At 55.3% G+C, this 18,457-nt stretch overlaps 2 protein-coding genes across 5 annotated transcripts in view; one reads left to right on the forward strand and one right to left on the reverse strand.

The window, feature by feature from the left end:
* LOC128324955 (uncharacterized) overlaps positions 1 to 1,665 on the forward strand; it is a 20,551-nt gene extending 18,886 nt beyond the window's left edge. The window contains exon 5 of the mRNA XM_053250215.1: positions 1,278 to 1,665. Coding sequence (XP_053106190.1) covers positions 1,278 to 1,315 — 38 coding nt within the window. The 3' untranslated portion in view covers positions 1,316 to 1,665. The remainder of the gene's footprint in view (positions 1 to 1,277) is intronic.
* Positions 1 to 18,256, reverse strand: part of CLU (clusterin) — a 23,263-nt gene extending 5,007 nt beyond the window's left edge. The window contains exons 1-7 of one of the 4 annotated variants that reach the window (XM_053250181.1): positions 18,101 to 18,256; positions 14,248 to 14,395; positions 12,613 to 12,724; positions 7,510 to 7,658; positions 5,942 to 6,112; positions 3,672 to 4,137; positions 1,413 to 1,526 (exon numbers count right to left, since the gene is read on the reverse strand). In XM_053250181.1, coding sequence (XP_053106156.1) covers positions 1,413 to 1,526; positions 3,672 to 4,137; positions 5,942 to 6,112; positions 7,510 to 7,658; positions 12,613 to 12,697 — 985 coding nt within the window. In that variant the 5' untranslated portion in view covers positions 12,698 to 12,724; positions 14,248 to 14,395; positions 18,101 to 18,256. Of the gene's footprint in view, positions 1 to 1,412; positions 1,527 to 3,671; positions 4,138 to 5,941; positions 6,113 to 7,509; positions 7,659 to 12,612; positions 12,725 to 14,247; positions 14,396 to 17,277; positions 17,302 to 18,100 lie in introns of those variants that run through there. The other 3 variants (XM_053250186.1, XM_053250171.1, XM_053250193.1) reach the window with 3 other exon arrangements.
* Positions 18,257 to 18,457: the final 201 nt, after the last annotated feature.

Genomic DNA, 18,457 nt, shown 5'->3' on the forward strand with positions numbered 1-18,457 from the left:
CTCTCCAACCCCAGCACAGCATCCCTCCAGCGGCTCTTGCGAGTGTCTGTCTTATGTTTCTTTTTTAGACGGTGAGCCCTTTGGGGACTGGCAGCCATTTAATCAATCAATTCATTTCTGTATGTAAACTGCTTTGGGAACTTTGGTTGAGAAGCCATATATGAATCCTCGCCGTATTCGTATTATCAAGCAGAGGGAAGCTGACGCAGCCAACAGCTTTTAGGGAAGCAACTTTAAAGGCATAAAGTTGGCCTTTAAAGGCATTTATCAGGCATGATCAGAACCATTTGCGAATTGTAGCCCCATAATATATTATTAAAGATATATTGCAAGAGCACCTTCCATCTAGAAACTTCAGAACAGGAAAGACCAGATTTGCCGTATAAAGTTTGGAAAAACCAGGTTGGATGGAGGCTTATGGGGCACTGAAGTGCCCCGAGAACCTTGGGATGCTAGGATTCAACAGGCACTGTGCTCATTTTCACCAAGAACTGAATTTTCTGCCCAGTTCCGTATTTGCATTTGCATGAAGTCACAGAGCTCACACAGCCCTGGGTGCCTCACTTCTGCCTCCGTGGGGCTGGCTGCCACCCTACTTCCCCCTCAATTCTTATAATTAATGCAGCTCACAGGATTCGGCATTCCCTGCATGGAACTCGGGTTAGCTTGTGCAGTTTTGGTTCCTTCCCCACCATGCCTCTGTTCTGCCCACTAGGGAGCACACGGCCCTGTCCATGCCCTTCCTTGCTATGCAGAACAACAGCCTGCAACAGGGACCACTGGTGGTGCCCTCTCTTCCTGGGTCTCACGACAGCTCCCTTCTCTTGGCAAGGTGCCCCTAGCACCACCTTGGCGGTCTTAATATGCTTTTGCTGCCTTTATTTATGTAGCCTTTATGGTGGTTTATTCCAAGACTGCATTTTATTGTTCTACTGTATTACTGATTGCTAGTAAGCCACCTTGAAGACCTTTGCATCAGAAGGTGGGTTATAAATTCTGGGAAACAGAAGCTGGGAGGATGAAGAAGAGCCATCCACCCGCTGAGACATCATCCTCCTACTGCACTGGATCACATCAGTAGGAGCAGGCGGGGCCGGAGCTTGAGGGGGTGGTGGGGCACTTATTTGCATGCAGCATGACCCAGGCTCAGCCCCTCCCTGCCCGAGACCTTGCAGCGCCTCTGCCTGTCGGTGCAAAGCGGCTTCATGCAGCCGCTGCAATTCCATTTTCCAGCTTGCAAACCTTAAATCCAAATTCCCCACTTTCGCTGTTTCCAGGGGGAAATTCTCTCGTCATGCGACATAAATGGTCTTGAGAAAAAGGCTAAAATGATTTCGACACCTAACACAGAGATCCGCCCTGGAACGGCAACCTGTCCCTGGCACAGGTGATCACTCCCTCGGCTAACTCACCAACATCCAAGATGGCCTGGCACTTCTCACACCTCTCCCGCATCCTCAGGCAACTGGCAGAATTGCGCCGCATCTCACGGCACACCATGCGGTCGCCGTCGGGGCTGGAAATCACTGGAAGAGACGTGGAAAAGAGCATCACTGGCATGCAAAGAGCCTTCACTCCTGCCCGTCTCTGAAGTCACCGGCTGGCATTTGTAATAAAGCTGAGATGGACATTTTCTTTTTTGAAATAAATGGTCCCTCCATCCAAGCTTCCAGATCTACATTCTAGTCTGGTCTTAAGAGATAACAGAGCAGCAAAAGTGAACGTCCATGTTGAGAGGAAGTTGGTATGCCACGAAATACCTACCAATTGCTAAGAGGGGCATCATTGGGGGAAGACATCTGTCTTCACACCTTGCCTGTGAGCTTCCTGAAAGCATCTGGCAAGCCACTCCGAGCAACAGGACTCAGGATGCAGGACTAGATGGACATTGCTGAGGATTTCCCCCCACGCTGTGTGGACTTCTAAGTGTCATGAAATGTGGCTCTAGGCCACAAAGGATGCACACACAGACAAGGACAATGCACTGGTGTGTGTCGTAGCTGCGCATGCTATGCACATGAATTACACTCAAGTACCATTGTGCAGTTCTCAAATTTAAATAACAGCCCTGCTGAATCAGGACCAAGACCTATCTAGTCCAGCACCCTGTTTCCCACAATGGCCCACAAGATGCCTCTGGGAAGCCCCCAAGCAGGAGGTAAAGGCATGGCCCCCTTTCCTGACATTGCTTCCTTGCAACTGGTATTTGGAGACATCCTTCTTCTGAACCAAGAGGTAGCCTATAGCCATCAGCACTAGTAACCACGGATAGACCTGTCCTCCATGAATTTGTCTAAGCCCCTTTTATAGCCATCCAAGCTGGTGGCCATCACCATAATCTGTGACAGAGCGTTCCACAGATTTATTATGTGTTGTGTGAAAAAGCACTTTATTCTAAAAAAAAAAAAAAAGCTCTGACCGGAACTCAAACCCCAATAGGAGTTTCAGACTCTGGACAGCAGAACTTGGATGATTTTGAATTTCAGACTATTTTAAACACAGGGCTGCACTGGAATCCAAACACAGGCATGATTTCTTTCAGCCCAAAGAGTGTCTTCAAGAAAAACTCAAGCATGCTTCATCTGTTGTTCTGTGGCCAGGTCCCGGGCCTCCTCTGCTGCTTGAACAGAATGCCCTGCGTGGACCTCTGAACTTCTTGAGAAATCACCTTTGTGCAAGAGGGATTTCATCAGTGCATCTGAAATCAGCCCTGATCAGATGGAAGGCAGTTACACACACCCCTCAGCTTCCTACACATCCAGGTGCCCACCCAGTTCTCTGTTTCCGTGGCTGCCTCACTGCTCAAAGTCACAGGTTGAGTGGATCAAGCTGACTTCGCACTCTGCTGGAGTGCAGACACTTTCAGGAGTGGAGAAATTTGGCAGGGTGGGTGCAGACAGGGAACAGCTGGCAAAGAGGTAACAAAGGCCTGTGATGGTACGGACTGAAGCACTTCAGACTGCAGATGTGGGGGGTCCTCTTTTGAATGCCCCCCCATGTAAAACACACTCCTTTCAAACAAGAAACTAGCACATTGGAGGGAAAGGGTTCTAGCCCAGTTCTCTGCTCGTTCCCTACTCTCAGGCCGATTTTTAAATTTATTTTTAATGTGGGGGCATTCCAAGGTTCCAAGTTCCCTCCCTGGTGGCATCTCCAAGAGAGGGCTGAGAGAGATTCTTGCCTGCAACCACAGACTGGCAGCGGCTCTTCCAAGGTTGCAGGCAAGAATCTCTCTCAGCCGTCTCTTGGAGATGTCTTCACAAAGACAATACTGAGCTAGATAGACCAATGGTCTGGCTCAGTGTATGGCAGCTTCCTATGTTGCAGGCAGGAATCTCTCTCAGCCCTATCTTGGAGATGCCGCCAGGGAGGGAACTTGGAACCTTCTGCTCTCCCCAGAGCGGCTCCATCCCTTAAGGGGAATATCTTGCCCTAGGGGGACAAGTCATGCTTGCTGCCACAAGACCAGCTCTGCTCCCTGCTGCCAGGGAGTGAACCCGGGGCCTTCTGCATGCAAAGCAGATGCCCTGACACAGAGCTACGGCTCAGCAAGACGTGTCTGCTCCCTAAACTCTCCCATACCGAAGGCTATTTCCATCGCTGCCACAAGCCCAGAAGACGACAGGCAACTCCAACGGCGGCGAGAAGCCCAACCCGCCAGACCAGCTCACCTGTTGAGAACCTCCCCAGCAGAGGCCTCTGGAGGCCGCCCTGCAGCCACTGGCCATCCTGCTCCATGCCCCTGCGGGCTCCCTCGAAGAGGCGCTGGGTCATGGCGGCGATGGGCTGGAAAAGCTGGTGGAAATCCTGGTGGGGGAACTGGCTTGGGGAGAGGGAGGCGAAGGGCACGTCCCTCGCAAGGCGGGCCCTGGAGATGGGGAGGGGGATGGTGCGGGCCGGGGAGCGGAAGGCATCCCACAAGCCTCCGAAGGGGGCCTGGAAGAAGGGGGCCAGGCGCCCGTAGGCCTGCGTGCTCTCCCGGAAGAGGTCCTCCACGCCGCCCTCCACCAGGCCGTAGCGCTCCTCCAGGTCGTCCAGCCTCTGGCCCTGCTGCTCGCCCACGTCCACCAGGGAGTCGACACGCTCCCCGTTCACCCAGATGGAGAAGGGCGAAGAACGGTTCAGGAACTCCTCCAGCTGCAAGGAACAAGGCAGGGTCTTTGGGTCACTGGAGCCGGAGCAGCCCGGGGCACCCACCTCAGGAGGAGACCGCAGCAGCGCCAACTTCCCCCCAGGGCCGGCGACAGGGGGCATATTCACTTGGGAAGTTCCCAAGACAAGGACGAGAAGGAAACAATAATAATACTCCCACTGCCAAAAAATACTCACGGGATATTTGAAAGGATAGGGAAATGAAAGTAAAAGTGGGGAAAGGAGAGAGAGAGAAATTCAACCCCAGGTAGAGGGGGTTGGAGAGGCTTTCCCTTCAGGGGAAAGCCTCTCCCCTGAAGGGCTCGTCCTAACCCCTCCCTTTGAGAATGTTCCATCCTGGGGCCCTCCAACTTGGGGCCCCAGATGTTGCTGGACTTCAGCCCCAATGGCCAAGGGCCAACGATGGAGGAACCCCCGGCTCTCTCCCAGCCTGAAGTGCAGTGAGACAACAATACTGCCAGCCAGATGGAAACGAGACTGCTCAAGACGGGGGGCGGGGGGGTCTCGGCCTTGTGTGGGGCTGGGGCGGATGAGTGTTGCGGTCCAGACACATCCAAGGACTCCAGCTTGAGAAGCCCGGCTTGGAAGGAAGAGAGAGGAGGCCACCTGGCAGCAAAGAAACCCGCCAGGGGAGCCACCCTGAGGACACCGTGCCTAAGCTGGGTGCCGGCTCCGGAAAGGGCCCCTCCCAGGCTCCCCCCACCCACTCCATGCTGCCGAATTTCCGAAGGAGGCAGGGCCCAAGGAGGGGCTCCAGTCCTGCCGAGAAGGGCTGCGTAGCCAAGCGGGCTAGAGCAGGGGAGGAGGGGCCTTCGGGCAGGTCTAGTCCCCAGGTCTGCTGCCTGCTTCCAGCACCTCCTGCTCTGGCTCATCCTATGTATGCATTATTATGCTAATGACAGGTTTGGGTTGCTCCCGTTTGTGTCTTTTAAAATTTTTGGTTACATCGTTGTGTTATGTTGTACCTTTATGTTTTAGTTGAGGTTAAACAAAAAGCAAAAAATTAGTTAAGAAAGGTTTGCACTGGCTGGCCACCAAAGAGCTGGTCTTGTGGTAGGTAGCAAGCATGACTTGTCCCCTTTGCTAAGCAGGGTCCACCCTGGTTTGCTTTTGAATGGGAGACGATGTGTGTAGGCAGTGTAAGATACTCCCCTCAGGGGATGGAGCCGCTCTGGGAAGAGCATCTGCATGCAGAAGGTATCAAGTGCCCTCCTGGGCATCTCCAGATAGGGCTGAGAGAGAGACTCCTGCCTGCAACCTTGCAGAAGCCGCTGCCAGTCTGGGTAGACAATACTGAGCTAAGTTGGACCAACGGTCTGACTCGGTAGAAGGCAGCTTCCTATGTTCCCAACAGTTCTCCAAGGTAAATTCCGTGCTGGGGACTCATGAGGAGGGAATTAAAAACAAAAATACTGATCCCTTATACAAATCTATGGTGCAGCCACAACTGGAGTTTTGGGTCACTGTATCTTAAGAAGAACATTGTAGAGTTGGGCAAGGGGCAGAAGAGGGCAGCCCAGGGACAGCGTATTTGAACCGTGAACTGGTGACCTTCTGCTTACTGGACTCTGGAAACTCCCTGGACTCCTGCACAGTCAGTGGAAGGGAGAAAAGGTGGGGGCTCTTCTGGAAGGAGGGGTCCCTCCTAGCAGGGACTGGGCCTGGGGCCTTCTGCATGCCACCCCCCCCCGGCTCCTTGCCCACTCAGGCTCATGGAGCCATTCACGAGGCGGGTGGCCCTCTTCTGCACCCCCTCCCCCCGCAGTGCTCCTGCCAGCTCTCTTCTCACCTGCCTGCCGACCAGGCTGGCGCCGCTGTGGCACGTCCGGGTGTAGAGCCGCATGCAGGTGTGCTTCAGGCAGGGCTTGCACTCCTCCCAGAGGGCCAGCATGGTCTCGTTGCAGACCTCCGTCTGCTCCGCCAGCTGCTCTTCCGTCTCCTTGGCGAGGAGGAGGGCCTCCTGTGGTGGGGGAAAGCAAGAGGGCCTGAGGGCAAGGCAGGCGAGGGCGGAGAAGGCTCCTTCCGCAAACAAGGGAGCCCTGGAGAGCAGACGGAGGGGGTCGCAAAAGGTCTCCCAGTTTGGGGGGGGGCGGTTACGGACCCAGGGGAGCCCCCTTGCAGATGAGCCCCCTCGGGCATCAACCAATATCCATGCAAACTGTTGCCCAGATTGGGCAACGTCTTGACAACTCTTTACTGGCTTTGCTGCAACTGACTAGCTGAACAAAAACACCGGGGAATTTGTGAGGAAAGAGACTTTTTCTCCTTTAGAGAGATCACACGATTGCTACTTCATCAAGCTGATCTGATGGCTGGATCTGATATTTGCTTGCTGTGGAATTCCACATGCTTTGCAGATCAAAACTACCAAGTCCAGCCCTACCTCATCCATGATCCCAAAAACAGCTCGGAAATTCATTTAACTAAACAATCCAAACAAGAGGATGGCCCCAAAAAGCACACCCTTAAGAGGCAGCATCCATCATGGGGATCCCTGGGGGGGTGAATGGCACAAGGAGAGTCATCCTTCAAAGAAGATGGTGCCGGGAAACTCTTTGCATGTTGCTTTACACACTTCTCAGAGACTGAGAGACTCTGAGAGACTCTGTGATGGAGATCACCCCAAGGACTCTTAAGTTGCTCAGACACAGAAAGAAGACCAAGGCCAGCTCCGGGGCCTCCATCCCGCCTTCAGGGGTCTTTTTAAAAACATGTAGGCCTTTGGGACCGCTGGGAGCAGAGCCACCCCCCCACCCCGCCATCTCTTGTGGCGGCAGCTTTGATTCTGTCTCCGTTGACTCACTGTACCTTTATATTGCATTTTAATTGTGTCTATTGTTTTAATACTGAACTCAAGAACATTCCCCTTCCCACACCATCATCAGCATACTCAGAGTAATGCCTTGTGGGGGGGGGTGTCAAATCTAGCAACAAAACAGAGCAGTTATTCTGTTCTGCATCTGGGTGATTTATGTGATTTCACTTCAGCATTAAATGATCCAGAGTGAAACACACCACCACCTCCCAGACCTTGGCTGTGTCCTCACAGTCACTCAGTATCACAACTCCACACCTATCTAAGCATGCACCCCAAGTCTGCGTTAGGGAGGACTTCCGTAACCTGGCCAAGGACTTGTGCGGGGGGGGTGGTGCTGGCTGGCTTAGGGCACGGAGTTGACCACATGCCCCTTTGGGGACGCTGCAGTGTTGCAAGCGCAACAGAGTCCCATCCCATGGAGGGCAGCAACATTCAGGCATTCACGGGTTGCTGATCAGCTTCAAATGCTATCTGGTGGGTGTGGGCAAGACACTTCAGAGGGAAGGGATGGTGGCGCTTAGGCCAGCTGGCCCTCAGACCTCCTTCTTCTTCTTGGTTTCTTCCAAGTTGTTCAGGATGTCGCGGTGGTCTTTGCTGGTCTTCTCCATGAGGGCTTTCATCTCCCGGACTCCATTGATGGCGTTCTCCAGCTCCTCGTCAACGACCCTGCTTCCTGTTGTGGACAATTCTGGGGAAGGGAAGGACAGATGTTTAGGAGGAGAGAGAACAGGTGCTTATCTCGGCAGCAGGGCCGTTCCCTAGAAGCTGCCTCACTCAATACCACAGTATGGTGGTGGTGTACACACACAGAGCAGAGGTGTGTGTGTGTGTGTGTGTGTGTGTGTGTGTGTGTGTGTGAGAGAGAGAGAGAGAGAGAGAGAGAGAGAGAGAGAGACTCACACATACACACACACACCACTTTTCAGCAGAAAGCTTCTCAAAGCAGTTTACAAAGAAAAAGTGACAATACTACAAGTTTGACAGGAAATTTAAAAGCACACGTGATCTGTCAGTGCCGGGGGGGGGGGAGGCGCTATTGTCCATGCCCATCATCATCAGAAAGTCAGATGGCAGTGACACATGAGAGGGCTTTCTCCATTGTGGCCCCCTGCCTGTGGGACCCCCTGTCACAAGAGGGTCAATCTTCTCTGGCAGTGTTTTGCAAACAACTGAAAATGCTTCTATCCAGGGGCACATTTAATTTGGTTGAGCTGGTTCGTTCTTCTTCTGGGCGTCTTGCTGCTGTTCGGTTTTGTCTTGTGGGCAATGATTACATTTTTCTTGGTTGTGTTCAAATGTGAAGGTTAGCTGCTTTGGGCATCTCCATGTTGGAGAAAGGAGGCGGCAGGCTTTGATATAAGCCAACAAATACTGAAGGAATGCATTTCGTAATGTGTCCTCCTTTCCAACGATTTGGGGCCTCTCCTCTCATCCTCTTCTCCAGAGGAAGTTGTGTGGTGTGCATTTTTTAATTCTTCCCGAAAACTGCCAGGAGGAGTCTAGGCCAAACTAATGATGTGCACAAATCCATGTTCCCAACAACAACAAATATTTATATACCGCTTTTCAACAAAAGTTTCCAAAGCAGTTTACATAGAGAAATAATAAATAAAAATAAGATGGATCTCTGTCCCCAAAGGGCTCACAATCTAAAAAGAAACACAAGATAGACACCAGCAACAGTCCCTGGAGGGATGATGTGCTGGGGGTGGAGAGGGCCAGTTTACTCTCCCCCTGCTCAATAAAGAGAATCCCCATGTGAAAAAGGTGCCCCTTTGCCCAGTGAGCAGGGGTGCCTCCAACTAGAAGCACCTCTTTTTTGTCAAATACAGCCATGGCGGGGTGGGGTGTGTGTGGCCCTGTGAAAATACACAGGAAGGGGGAAGTTCATGGGGAGTGGCTGGAAGAAGAGAGATTGGCAGCGCCTGGCTGGGGTGGAAGAGAAGGACCATCCCGTGGGGCGCAGGGTGGGGCGGGGAGGAAAGAGACAAGGCAAGAACACCAAGGTTTTCTCTGGCTTGGAGAACGGAGGGGAGGCAAATGTCTCCTCTCTTTGGGACAGGAGTGGCTCATCCTAACAAGCCAGGGGAGGGGACGCCAAAGGAGGCTCAGATGCCTCTCCTCCCTGAGCTCTGTTCTTCTTCCCCCTGCCCCAGCATTAATGACAGGGTGGCCATTCGTCAGGTAGAGTTGTGCAGTTTACTGTTCAGCTCTACCTGATGAGTGGCCAGCCTGCCAACTGCACAGCTCTCATTAACACTGGAGCGGGGTTGGTGGGGAGAAGAGCAAACAGAGCTCCAGGAAGGAGAGGCATCTGAGCCTCCTTTGCCCCTCACTTCCCACTTTCCTCAAGATGAGCTACTCCTGCTTCGGGAGGATGTTCAGGATGTCCAAAGGCTGCTTCTGCAAATCACAATGCAGGAAGAGGCTGCTTTTTGCAGGCCTCCAGAAGCCCTAGTGCTGAGGCAGCAAGGGAGAGGGACAGATCTAGCCGGAGAAAGTAACCCGAGGAGAAATACTTTCCCTTGCCAGCTGCAACCACAAATACTGCTGCAGGTATCAGTGGATGCAAGAAAGAGGCCATAATTTCTTAGTTTCCGGGATGGAGTCTATTCACACACAAACACAGGCACTGACAGGGTCTGGAGCATTTTGCACGCACACACACACTATGTGAGGAAGCCCCTGTTGCAGGTGAGCCTCCCCCTCCCCAAAGCGTCACACCCACCCCCCTCTTTTTGAGACAAGCAGTGCATTCGGCTGCATTCCTTCAGATCTTGCTCTGCAAACCTGTGAAATCGAAGGAAGGTCTGAGCAGACCTTAAAGCCACGCGGCTTAGCCATGCACCCGACTAGGATGCTCTCAGCCAACTCTTTATGACTGCTGCTGCGGTCCATCCAGTCTGCTTATTTGAGAGAGAGGTCTCTCCTTCATAAAACCAGGGGCAGCTCATCCCAACGGAGGCAATTGCAGTTGCTCCTCTCTCTCCGGCCCCAAAGCTGTGCTGTCTACATGCTGGCCATTTGTCAGGCAGAGCTGCACGGACCGGTTAACCTGGCTAGCCTCCAGGCAGCACAGCTCTTGGACGGGATGGGAGACAGAGGAACAACTTGCTACTGCTTAGAAGCAGAGACAACTGGGCCTCCTTCCGCACCCCACCTACCCCACCCCACCCCCGCCCGGGCTCCTTAGGATGAGTCACTACTGCATAAAACCCTAACCCTAAACAGCTTGGGCCCTGGTATTTAAGAGGACGTCTTCTTCGCTATGAACCACCCTGCCCATTGAGATCAGCAGGAGAGGTCCGTCTGCAGTTGCCACCGGCTCCGGGGACGGGCCTTCTCCACTGCTGCCCCGAGGCTTTGGAAGGCACTCCCTGCTGAAATAAGAGCCTCTCCATCTCTGCCAACTTTTAAAAAGGCAGTCCAGACACATTTGTTCACCCAGGCTTTTAATTAGATATGGTTTTAATTGTGTTTTTAATAGTTTTAACATTGTTTTCAATTTTAAATTGTTGCAGTGTTTTAAACCTTTTATTTGTTGGTTTTATTGTTTTGTTGTAAGCAGGCCGGGGCTCCTCCCAGATATCCCCTCTGGGGAATCTCACGTGTAGTCTCCCATCCAAATGCAAACCCTAACTGGCCCTCTCCACCCCTCCAGTGGCTGCTGCTGGTGTCTGCCTTATGTTTCTTTTTTCGACAGTGAGCCCCTTTGGGGACAGGGAGCCATCTTTATCTCTCTATCTAAACCGCTCTGGGAACTCTTGTTGAAAAGCGGTCTATAAATATTTGCCATCTTTGTCTTCGACCATTTGAGCAGGCTCCCACAAGACCAGCTCTTCCTAGCGGGCCAGTGGGGGGGGGGGCACCCAAGCAAGCAGCTCAGGATGCTCCTTTCTCTCCTGCCCCCCCGGAGACCATGCTGCCTGCGGGCTGGCCATTCTTCTGGTAGAGCTGCCGGGTCAGGTGGGGCAGGAGAGAGAGGAGCCACCCACGCTGAGGCCAGGAGGCAGCTGCACCTCCACCGGCAACCCCGCCCCCCGGCTATATTTTGGCATAACATTAGGAGAAACTTCAGCCCCATGAGCAGTTGGACAATGGAATCCATCACCGAGGGGGAGGCTGGGCTTCCCCTCGCTGGGGGTCTTCCGACAGAGGCTGGACTCCCCTCCGTGGCTCCAACTCTGGATCCTCTGCATGCATCAAGCAGGAGAGCAGCCTAAGTGGTTTGCAAGCACACTGATTGCCGTCAAGTCGGTGTTGACTCCTAGTGACCACAGAGATAGATTCTCTCCAGGATGATCTTTAGCCTCCCCCATTTGGAGCAGTGGCAGAGTTGCCAACTGTCCCTCATTAGGCGGGACGTCCCTCATTTCAGGGATGAGATGCTGGTCCCTCTAAGGACAGCATTTGTCCCTCGTTTTGGTGGCAGGGAAGCAGCTTCTGATTTTGAGAAGTTTGGGGTCGAAAAGTGGTATAACTTGAATATGCTCCAAATAATAACCCTGCTGGTACTATTCAAGAGCAGATCATTCCATGACATAGACGTCAGTGATACTCGGGCTCTTGATGACCGTTGCAAACACCTGCCGGCCCCCCATCCCGGCCCACCCCCCCAACCCCCAACTTGTGTCCCTCATTCTAGAAATGCAATGTTGGCAGCCCTAACTGCCTGTCTAGACCTTCCGTTGCACAATTTGGCAACGCACACAAAGCACTGCAGCCTGAACTTCCTCCAGGACTAGCCACAGGCGGCCAGTGAGTCATGGGGCTGGAAGTGACCTCATGAGGCAGGTGTCTGGTTGAGAGGGAGGGCCCCCCTCGTGGGGGTGCCAGCCATTTTTGCAGCTGTGGGCATTTTGTGGCTGACAAGGCAGAACGGGCCCAGACTGAGCCCAGACAAGCTCTCCATCCCACACACCTCCTAGCCCCAGCAAAACAAGCCTGCGGGACACTTAGAGAGCCTGGCTGCAGCGCAGTGCAGGCTTCAGAGGGTTAGACCAGGGACCTGGGAGGTCTCCGTCCAGCCCCCTCCTCAGTGCAGGGAACAGAGTTCTCCTCCAGCCCTGGCAGACTCTTGGCCAGCCCCAGAGAAGCCTCACTGCCACGAGGCCAGGGCTGCACAGTTGCGCCCTCCAGCTGTTTGGGGATGACTAGGCGAGAAGAGCTGGTCTTGTGGCAGTGAACAGGAATTGTTCCCTTTGCTAAGCAGGGTCTGCCCTGGTTTGCATTTGAATGGGAGGCGACATGTGTCAGCACTGTAAGAGATTCCCCTCCGGGGATGGAGCCGCCACTCTGGAAAGAGTATCTGCATGTTCCAAGCTCCCTCCCTGGCAGCATCGTCAAGACAGGGCTGAGAGAGACTCCTGCCTGCAACCTTGGAGAAGCCGCTGCCAGCCTGTGAAGACAACACTGAGCTGCTTCCTATGTCCCCTTCTGCCAGAACTGCCAGCCACAGCGGCCAACAGCCGGGGATTGTGGGAGTTGTAGGCCAACATCTGCAAGAGGGCCAAAGCTGAGCAGCCCTACACGAGGTGAGCACTAGCCCCAAATCTGGTGCAGACGCATCCCTCTGTGTGCACGCATGTGTGGAAGCCCCACTCCAGTGGAGTGCAGAAGCCACCCGCCCCCTCCCCACTTACGGTCTAGTTTCTCAGGAACGATGCAGTGGCCCCGCTCCCAGGAAGACAGGAGCCCCAGCAAGAGGAGGAGTAGAGTAGGAGTCATCTTCTCGGCGGAAAGAATCCCAAGTTCCTGCCAAAAAAAAGAAGCCAAGAAACAAGTGTGATTGGCATGAAAGGCAGAGTGGAGCCGGGGAGAGGAGAGGCAGGTAGAGGAAGTTTTGGAAGCGGAGGGGGGACAGATCATTCGTTTGTGCCTCTGGTAGAAAACTGAAGGATCCACTCCCTCTGGAGAGAGCTCTGAGAGCAGGCCTCACGCCGAAAATAGGTCTTTCGTTTCCTTTCCGTTTCTCAAACTTGGGCCAGGTGTTGTAGGACTACAACTCCCATCATCCCCCGCCACAATGGCCACAGGCCTTTGTGGCCAAACATTGTGGCCCATTTTGTGAAACCACCAACACACTTCACACAAAACCAATGATTGTAACTTTGAAAACTGTAGGTGGGGTTTTTATAAAGGTGACGTATCACGGAGCAATTCTTCTCTTTGGCTTTTTGTCCTGGACTCTAGTTACAGCTGCCTCTGCTGAGTTTACAAAACAAGACACACACAAAATCTAAAGGCAAATAAAGCCACGGCACAGCAACCACCTTTTTCATTTCATTATTAACTTCCGTTTGTAAAGGCAGCTTGCAGTTCACAACATGGTGGCATTTTGGCTTTGTGGCGTATTTGAAGGCGGCCAGCTCACTGGCAATAGCTGGCCCACAGGCCAACGCGATTGGGGGTAGCGGGGGAAAACCCTGCAAATTAGCATGCCAGGCTCCACAAACACTATAGGGCAGGGTTTCTCAGCCTTCGGCCCCCAGCTGCTGTTGGACTACAACTCCCATCATCCCCAACCATGCGGGGAACCCTGCCCTATAGGGAGAACAAACACGTCATGCCCAAGGCTGTCCTTCTGAGGTGTCCGATGGGCACGGGAAGCGAGCAGGGACTTGGCCAGGCGCCCAGGGACCCAGAGCCAAGCGCTTCCGCCCGCCCGGATTCCGTGGGGCGTGGGGGGTGCCAAGGTCTGCCTTGCTTTCTGGTAACTCCTCTATTGTGTCCCTTTGGGGAAGTTGCATAACAGCCACCACTCATTCAGGACAAGACAAAAGACAAACAATCCTCTCAGGCAACTGGGAGCGGGTGGGGAGATGAGCCAGGCAGACTGTGACCTCCAAAGCAGTGGGGGGGGGCGCTGGGGGGGGGGAGTCCAGAGCCAGCCAGCCAGCCTCAGATCTCAGGCCTGTTGCCTTCAGCAACCCTGGCAGGCAGGCAGGCAAATCCACGCAGGGGGAGGACGCAAGAATCCAGGCTTGTCCAGATAATTCAAACACCCACACTTTTCTGTGAGCAGCAGTAAATGCTGGCTAGTGCCAGTCGGTCCCCAAGAGCAGGGGCGGGGGCTCGGGGGCTCAGCTGTCTTCTTGTGGGGAGGAGATGTGGGGGGCTCTCGCTCACGGCTCCAAAAAAGGAAGCACCAGGCAAGAAATCTAGCTCTGGGGTGTAGAGCCTCCCAAAGGATTATTTTTTTTTTAATCAAAAAGATATTAAAAATGCATTAAGTCCGCTGGAATGACTAGAGACTGGCGGAAGAATGTTAAACTTGCTTTGCAGCAGTTCTAAAATCGTCAATCGGCAGATAAGAGCGATGAAAATGGCATCTTTCCAGTGACAGAGTATCGATGCTTGAGCACGGGGAGGCCTCACGATGGCCTGCGCAGGAGGGCGGACTTAAGATCTGCAGGCGCTGGGTCCCTGGAACAAGAAGTACGCACAAGTGGATATTTATTATCGCACAAAGAGAGCCGGGTCCCTCTCGCAAGGTCCTTGCGTGGCCTGTGCCGAGCTCAGTGGCGTGGGAAACAGAGCGCACCGAATAGGGCTGGGAGAACCACAGCAGGCGGGCGGGAGGGAAGAGCCCCCACTCCGTAACCGGGCACCTGCTTTGCATGCGGGAGGTCCCCGGTTCAAGCCCGGGCCTCCCTGCTCAGCCAGTCTCAGGAGTCTCAGGTGGGCCTGGGAAAAGGACCTCTCTCTGAACCCCTGGAGCACCACGGCCAGTCACAGCAGACAGTCGCTCCACAGACGGAGCACCTAAACCACGCCGCGGGCCAGCTCTGCTGTGGCAAGCGGTCCGCTGGTCTGGCACGCACAGAACGGCATGGGCCCCCACTGGACTTCATAAAGACAGACAAGCCAGCCAGCAGGGTGGGATGTGATTGGAGTTTGTCAAATCATGCCTGGTGTGGAGAGAGTGGAGAAGGAGACGCTTCTCTCGCTCTCAGGGGCGCCCAATGAAATGGATGGATCCAGGGAAGGCAACTGAAGGAACTTCTTCACACACACCGTGAAGCAAACCTAAGTTATGGCAAGAAAGGGTGGTGGTGACGGCCACAAATTCATGGCCTATCCATGGCTGGATCGAACCTCCACACTCAGAGGCAGTGTACCTTTGACAACCAGATGCTGGGGGCATGCAGTAGGGAATCTTCGTGTTCTGCCTGGGGGCTTCCCAGCAGCATCTGACTGGGCATTGTTAGAAACAGGGATGCTGAGATCTGCCTGGTCCAGCAGAATCCTTCTTCTTACTTCCTCAGGGTTAGTTAGTGAGGGCATCTCTAACTCGAGGGCATGCCCTCAACCTCTTGCCTGTGGGCTCCCCAGAGGAATCTAGTGGGTCACTGTGTGAAACAGGAGGCTGGACTAGAGGGGCCTGGTCCAACGAGCTGTCTCAGCCTCCTGCATCAGCTTCAGGCCCTTAGATTGAAAGCTCCACCTATGTGGTTCCCCACATCCAGGGCTGCCCAGGGGGTGTCCTGTGTTTCCAAAGTGTGGTGCCTCATTGTTCTCTGGCACAGGGGTTCTCTACAGTGGGTCAGCGTTCCCTCTCACAGGGATTCCCAGATGTTGTTGACTACAACTCCCAGAAGCTCCAGCTGCAATAGCCTTTGCTTGGGGGTTATGGGAGTTGTAGTCGACAACATCTGGGAATCCCTGTCCGAGGGGACGCTGCTTTGGGTCATTGACTACAACTCCACCAATCATTGTGGCTGCAGCCCCACAACGTTTGGAAGCCCGAGGCGGAGACCACTTGCGCCATCATGCTGCAAGGGCTGTCCTGGAGACCCTCCGAGATCACGGGAGGCTTTGACAGGACCCTCCTAGTTCCCAGAGGTCCTCGTGGGAAAGAAGAGCAGCAGCCAGCTCGGAACGGCTTGGTCCCTGACGGCATGCCTTCAGCCAGCAAGCAGAGAGCTCCTGATGCAGCTGCCCCAGTCGCTTCAGGACTCAGCGCCAAGGCCTGGTCCAGCCCCAGAGATCCCTCTTGGTCGAGCTGTTTTGCAGCTCTGTCCTCTGGGACCAGGGAAGCACTGGCCGCCTAAACAGAAGCTGAAGGGCGGAGAAAGCGGGTGCTGGGAAGAAGACTGGAAATGAGCCCCCCTGCCTAGACCGGCAAGAACAAAGCGGCCAGGAAATGCTGGAGCAAGCCGACTCCCGGAGATAAGGCACCAGACAGGGAGGAGGAGGCCGCTTGGCGGTTCCTGCTTGTGCAGAAGGCTCTCCCAACCCCAGCCTTGAGCTCTGCCACACGGCGCGCCCGTCTCCACCACGCCCCGCCAAGGCTTCTCACATCTCTCCAAGCCACGGCATGACCTCGAGGGAAGAGCGCGGGCAGCGCCAGTCCAGAGACAAGAGGCAAAACCCACGAGTTGCTTTGTGCTGCAGGCCCTGCGAAGAACACAAGGAGGAGGAGAGCCCTCTGGGAGGAACTTTCTATGGCGCTGCCCTAGACGGAGCCAGACCGTTGGCCCTCCTAGCTCTGGACTGTCCAGACCAGGAGTTCTCAGCCTTGGGGCCCCAGATGTTGTTGGACTACGACTCCCATCATCCCCAGCTTTTGGCCCCTGTGGCTGAGAGGGATGGGAGCTGTAGTCTAATAAGATCTGGGGACCCAAGGCTGATAGCCCCTGGGGTAGAACACCCAACAGCAGCTCTCCCCATTTCCAAATGGAGGGGGGGCCTTTCCCAGCCCAGTCTAGCAGGGATGCTGGCAGGGAGTGGCCAGATTTGGCTTTTCTTAAGCCAAATTCTGGCTTACAGCCCATTTGACCCCTGAGTAGACCCCTGAGGTTCTGGCAACCTGGGCACGCACTCGGTCGCCAAGCAAGGGTCCCCTGACCAACGTTTCTGACGGGCTGAAGGTCCAGCCAGTCCAGCATCTTGTCCTTCCCCACAGCGGCCAGCCCCAGGTGCCTCTGGGAAGCTCACCAGCCGGCTGTGAAGGCAACAGCCCTCGACTCTGCTACAGAACGGCCAATGTGGCACAGCCCTTCCCAGACCCCGCTGGGTCAGTGCAGGCTCCCTGAAGGCAGAACCTCAAGTGAGCAGCAAGCAGCTTCTTCCTGCAGAGCCAGGCCTGCCTACCCCTTGCTTGCTCATGGGTCACACCTACGTTTGACTGGGAGGGAGAGTGTGGCCACCCACGCCCCCAGTGAGCTGCATGGCCAAGCAGGGATCTGGCGGGCCAGCTGCCCCCATGCAGGACCAACTCTCTAACCAGCACTCCACACTCTTCCAGTCCTCTGAAATTGCATTTGGAAAATGCAAGCTGCTAGCATTTTGCTGCTCAGCCCTACCTTGGAGATGCCGCCAGGGAGGGAACTTGGAACCTCTGCATGCAAGCAGGCAAGTTCCTCCTGAGTCCTGCTGAAAGCCACTTGGAGTCCGCCCACCGGGCCACACTGTCTACCCTCCCATTTCCCACAACACAGACAAGCTGTTATTTGTGCTGATGGTGGATGAAGTGCCCCCTGCAAGCGCGTCTCCAGCACGCGCACACACGCACACGCGCCCCCCCGCACCCCCCGCCCCGCACACCCAGCTCCCAATCCGACCTCGCTGCTCTCCGGACCTGCCTCCTGCCCATTCCAAGGGGCGCAGCAGCAGCAGCACTCCGCTCTCCCCGGTACCAAGAGAGAACGGGGCAGGGAGGAGGAGGAGGAGGAGGAGAGTGCCGTCGAGAAAGACCAGCGCAAGCCGCCTAGTGGCACAGAGCTCTTCCTCAGTCTCAAGGGCAGCTCGCGCGTTCTCCTTGGGCCGAATCAGGGGGCGGCTTGCTCCGCCACGGGGGCCTTCTTTCGCCATCCTCCGCAGAGGCGGCCTCTGAGACCTCCCGGAGGGCTGAGCTCGTCCTGGCGACCCCGCCCGCCCTTCCGTGCTGCACCGACCGACGCGCCGCCTGCAGTCTCCCCCCCCACCCCGGTGGCTCCCGCTACTTGTGCGGGCGCGCGTGATGAACAAGCCCCTCCGGGGGCGAGGAAGGCAGGAGGCGGGCGCCTGGCCAGCGCAGGACCCTCCCCCTGCGCGCGCCCCTGCGCACCTTTTGCTCTGGAGCATCTGCATCTGCAGCCGCCTCCCCCCTCCCGCTTGCCAAGGCAGCGGCCGCCTCCCCAGCCCCACCTTGTCGCCGCTCCGATCCTTCCTCGTCGTCGTCACCCAGACGATCCGTCAGTGGCGCAGCAGCCGCTCCGCGCACTTTATAGGCGGGGGCTCCTCCTCCCCCCCCCCCCCCCCGCGCAGACTTGCTCCCGCCTGCCGAAGGCCCCGCCCGGCTAATTGCCCGGAGAATTTTTGCCGCAAAGGAGCAGCGCCCGCACTCGCCGCCAGGAGGCGCCCTCGCTCCGTGCAGGAGACGACTCCTCACTCGCGAGTGGGCAGCGCGCTTCTTCCTCCGTCTCCGTAGCCTTCGCAACAGCCCTGCAAGGTGGCACAAGATGCGTTTAGCATCCACCCCTTCCTTACTGGCGGCGCGGAGGG

Source organism: Hemicordylus capensis, chromosome 1 (assembly GCF_027244095.1).
Source record: "Hemicordylus capensis ecotype Gifberg chromosome 1, rHemCap1.1.pri, whole genome shotgun sequence".
In the NCBI taxonomy this organism is placed as follows: domain Eukaryota; kingdom Metazoa; phylum Chordata; class Lepidosauria; order Squamata; family Cordylidae; genus Hemicordylus; species Hemicordylus capensis.